General features: G+C 48.0%; 1 protein-coding gene across 1 annotated transcript in view; it reads right to left on the bottom strand.

Moving 5' to 3' along the window:
• dip2bb (disco-interacting protein 2 homolog Bb) overlaps positions 1-5,032 on the bottom strand; it is a gene marked incomplete at both ends in the record, with an annotated part of 77,071 nt that continues 72,039 nt past the window's right edge. The window contains 5 exons of the mRNA XM_084445633.1: positions 1-253; positions 799-922; positions 4,075-4,249; positions 4,341-4,415; positions 4,853-4,910. Coding sequence (XP_084301759.1) covers positions 1-253; positions 799-922; positions 4,075-4,249; positions 4,341-4,415; positions 4,853-4,910 — 685 coding nt within the window. The remainder of the gene's footprint in view (positions 254-798; positions 923-4,074; positions 4,250-4,340; positions 4,416-4,852; positions 4,911-5,032) is intronic.

Raw genomic sequence — 5,032 nt, forward strand, 5'->3', positions numbered from 1 at the left:
TCACATGTTGTAGGCCACGTAGATGGGGTCCAGCTGGTCGGCCAGGAAGGAGTCCCTGAGGTGCATGCGCTGCTTCTCCCCGCGGGAGTTGATGGGGATGACCCCCGGGTCCACGATGACCACCACGCCCACGATGAGGTGGTGCTCCTCCAGGACCACGTTGGTGACCAGGGGTACCAGGTCCAGGGCATCCTGCTCGGACCCACACAGCTCCGACACCACCACCAGCAGGTTGGTCCAGGTGAACACCGCGCTGAGGGGGGTCATAACACGCTTTGAACTTTGTTACGATGTGATAACAACAGACAAAATGTGCAGGGGATACACTTATACTGTATGATTTGTTACTATATCATATTGTGGTTATAAAAATCACACCCAGGTGGTGAAGTAAGCAGCGTTTATGTGCTGGTGTGCAACGGTATTGGTCTAAATCTCATGCTACGAACGGACACACACACACACACATGGACACACACACACACACGGACACACACACACACACGGACACACATACACACACGGACACACACACACACACACAAACACACGGACACACACACACACACACGGACACGCACACACATGGACACACACACGCGCACACACACACACACACACACACACACAGACACACAGATACGCATGTCACGAATAGAAGCGGCTGCACCGTTTAAAACCCCCCACATGCATACGACCACATCCAGCCAACGCGCTCTAACAGCGGAGCTAGCGTCCCACTCTCCCTGCGTCTGACCCCTGACCCCTGACCCTGAGCGCTGGGGCTCCTGAGCTGACCTCTCTCCGATGCTGCGGTGCGCCCGGGACACGGAGGTCTCGATGTCGATGGGGTGGTAGCGCAGCCCGCGCAGCTCCAGGGTCTCATCCAGGGAGCCCACCACGAACAGGGCGTCATGGCGGTCTGGGGGGGTGAGGTCAGAGAGGAGGTCAAGAGGTCAGAGAGGAGGTCAACAACATCAGAAACATCTGGTCACTGAGACAGACCAGCAAACCATCCCATAGACTAACATCTGCTCACTGAGAAAGACCAGCAAACCATCCCATAAACAAACACCTGGGGCCTCATTTATAAACATTGCGTAGAATCCACGTAACTAAGTTAGCTTAGCTAAGTGATTACTAAAATATACGCACAAAAAATCTCCGATTTATAAAACGCTGCGTATCACAACCCATGTTCACTCAGGCACGCCTACGCCAGCTGCCCTTTATAAATCACAATCAACACTTAACTTGGCGCACGTGAACGCGCGTTCTGATCACACCCCAATTAACGCCCACAATTGCCTATAAATGGTCAGTGATACGCCTATACATATGCAACGACAATGGAGCCGAGTGCAAAAGGCAGAAAGAGAAAGATACATTTTACCGATGCGAGGTGGAGGTATTGGTCAACGAGGTAGAGACGCCGCAAAAGTATCTTTTCGGAACGATGATTTCACATGTGCACGACTGATAAGAGAACCTGTTAGGCCTGAGTGGTCTGTTAGATAATGAATTATCTATCATGCAGGCTATATTGGCATTCCTTTAGTGCGGTAGGCCTTATTAGGTGGCTGCTTATATTCAAACTGATCATCATTATAAGCCTATAGTGTTGTTGCATGGGTAATGGGGTTGGGATCTATATTGCACGTAATCTAATGCTTCACAGGGTGGCCCATGAATAAAATGCCTAACTTATCAACGTATAAACAGGTCAATTTACAATGTGAAATGTAACAATGCAAACATGTAGGCCTATAGTGACTACTTAAGGCAAGTATCCCCAATTTAACTGTACGACAGATCTGAGGGTTCTTTGCAGCAGCCAATTTGTGTATTTTCCGGGATATCATGCATTTCACATACTTTCTCAAAACATTCTGTAGGCATATAGAAGCTGCGTGTTCTAATGGATGTTGCGGGATAGCCAAGCACATCCCAGAACATCTGTGCCAAGTACCGGCATATCCAAGGCCCCGTGCGTCATGGCCTACTATAATCCAGCTATATCAGTGCCTGTATCGAGGTCTTGTAAATATATGGGGTCCATGGATGAGTTTCATGTGATTCTATAAAGGGTAATTATTGCTACACACATGACGATTCGGCAAATTAATAATCTAACTTGCTCCCTTGTGTACTTACAACTTGGAGACGCATCACCTCCATGCGCTGTTTTGCGCACAGCTAATTCTACCAAAGCGGCATGTGAGCATTGGGATGACATGCGTTTTTAGGCCCACATTCCTCGTATGCCTGCTACATGACAATCATACGACAATATGAGGATATATGATGATGTACAATATAGCCTAATGTAGCCTACAGTTGCCTCAAGTAGGACATTTCCATTCACCGCTCAACATCATTGTTGCGGCTTGCCTCAGTGGTCATTCGGGTTTACATAAAAGCCTAATCAAATATAGGCTATAAATACATAAATACATTAACGAATGAATAGGTGGATAATTAAACGTACGAATAATTAACTAAATAAATGATTAACTGAATAAATATACTTCAACGCCGAATGCAACATTTGTTTGGTGCGGTATAGGCCTTATAGTTGTAGGCTATCGACATACGGAATCATTACTATGATAAGCCTATAGGCTCATGTCGTGTTGTGTTATCAACGTAATATGTGGCTTTTATTCATAGGCTACTGCCCGTGATGCTTCTCGGGATAGCCTAGAAATGAATAGGCCTACAACATAACATTATATTATGACACAAATGGGTCAATTCACAGACACATCCAAAGCAATGCCGACATTATTTCGTGATTAGGCTACGGTGGCGATTGATTCCGTTTAAACTGTGTGACACATTGGAGGGTTTCTTGCAGCGACCGATGTATTTATTATTCAATATGTCATGTGTTTCGCAGACTTTCCCGAGTTTCATCTCTCTGCCATCGGAGTCGCGTTTTCCCCTTTCTCCAGAAACGTGCTTATCGTAGTTAAAGGAGGGTCGAAGTGTGCGTAGAGTTACGCACACCTTCCGCCAACTTATCGCTCAGCTCGTTTTTTATAAATACCGAAAGTTGCGTAGAAAGTTGCTCAGCATGGGTTACGCACGCTTTTGTACTTATGCAACGTTTATAAATGAGGCCCCTGGTCACTGAGAAAGACTACCAAACCATCCCATAGACTGACCATATTCAAGCTCAAGTGGGTTGATTTGTATTGTGTATGGGTGTAACATTACAACGTACAATGAAATGCTCACTTGAGGTATAAGTATAAGTATACCTGTAAGTATATATATCCCTGGTCCTAAAGCCTGTGTACCCGCAGTAGCCCTGTTAGCTTGAACAGTCCTTTAAGCAAAGGCCCAAGCTTTTCTTACTGACCCCAGACCAGCTATGCCCATGATTCTACTGGCCCTGGTTCTGTCCCTTATCTCTGTCTGAGCCGGGCTTCCCTGACCCGGTTCTGTCCCTTAGCTCTGTCTGAGCCAGGCTGGCCCTGACCCAATGTGGAACCGTTGTAGGTCATTGGCTTGGAGATATAGGCATGTGTAAAGTTGTTTAGGTGGTGTGTCACAAAAGTGGCTTGCGTACTGTAGTCTACTTCATTATAATTATAGTAGGTCGTCATCACACTATAGTTTTAGGGATTGTCAAGTATATAATTTGTATAAAGTCAGTTCGATGGCTGGTTATTCAGATATTTGGCACTTAGCATAGAGAGAATGAGATCATTCACACTTGAGGGCCTTATTCCTGGCGCACATAGCTGAAGCAGTCGCTTACCACTCTTATCATCGAGTAACATGTGTTTACAGCAAATCTATAGACCACGCCCGAGATAGCGTCACGGTTCAGCTGAAAAACCTAAAATTTTTTGTGCCGGTTCAGAACCAACTTTGGGGTTCCTGAACACATTTATTTTTGGTCGGAATGCTCGGAACCGTTCAGTTCAGAACCGAACCAGTTCCTTCTTGGTGGAAAAGGGCTCTGTCTGAGCCGGGCTGGTCCTGACCCGGTTCTGTCCCTTATCTCTGTCTGAGCTGGGCTGGCCCTGACCCGGTTCTGCCCCTTAGCTCTGTCTGTCCGCTCACCCCCGCTGGCCCCCAGCAGCTCGGTCCTCCTGACGAAGCCCAGGTAGCCGGTCCGCACCCACAGGGTCTGCGGGTCCCCGAAGCTCAGCTTGGTGTTGAAGTGGTCGGCCTGCAGGCTCTCGTCTCCGTAGATTGTGTAGTAGCCGCTGGCGCTGTGGGGGCTGCTCACCCAGATCTGGACCGGAGGGGGGGGGGGGGGGGGGGGGTTAGTCACCATGGAGAGATGATATCACCTGGGTTCACCACGCTGTTCTCTCCTGTCTCACCTCTCCCAGGTGAGAGTCTCCCAGAGGTCCTCTGGTCTCTGGGTTCACTATGATCACCCTGACGCCCGGCAAGATCTGGACAGAGAGAGAGAGAGAGAGGGAAGCAGAGAGAGAGAGAGTCAGAGAGAGAGAGGAGAAGAGAGAGAGAGGAGAAGAGAGAGACAGGGAGAGAGAGCAAGAAGAGAGAGAGCGAGAGAGAGAGGGAGAGAGAGCGAGAAGAGAGAGAACGAGAGAGAGAGCAAGAGAGAGAGCGAGAGAGAGAGAGTGTCAGAAAGAGAGAGGAGAAGAGAGAGAGAGGGAAGCAGAGAGAGATAGAGAAGCAGAGAGAGACAGAGAGAGAGAGAGAGAGAGACAGAGAGAGAGAGAGACAGAGAGAGAGAGAGAGAGATGCAGAGAGAGAGAGAGAAGCAGAGAGAGGAACAAAGAGATAGAGGTAGTGAGCAGTAAACTCACAGAGCTGTAAGTTGAAGGACAGGGATTGTGTAACGTGTCAAACTAATATAAACACTCACTTTGCCAGACTCCATTAAAGGAAGACTCTGGGGGGCTCCTCTCTCCACCAGCCTCACCCTGACACACACACACACACACGCACACACGCACACACACGCACACACACACACACACACGCACATTATATAGATGGTTACGACTCTGTGGACTATAAATAAGTGCATTCATAAATTAAACGT

Source organism: Borostomias antarcticus (assembly GCF_949987555.1).
Source record: "Borostomias antarcticus genome assembly, chromosome: 11".
NCBI classification, from domain to species: Eukaryota; Metazoa; Chordata; class Actinopteri; order Stomiiformes; family Stomiidae; genus Borostomias; species Borostomias antarcticus.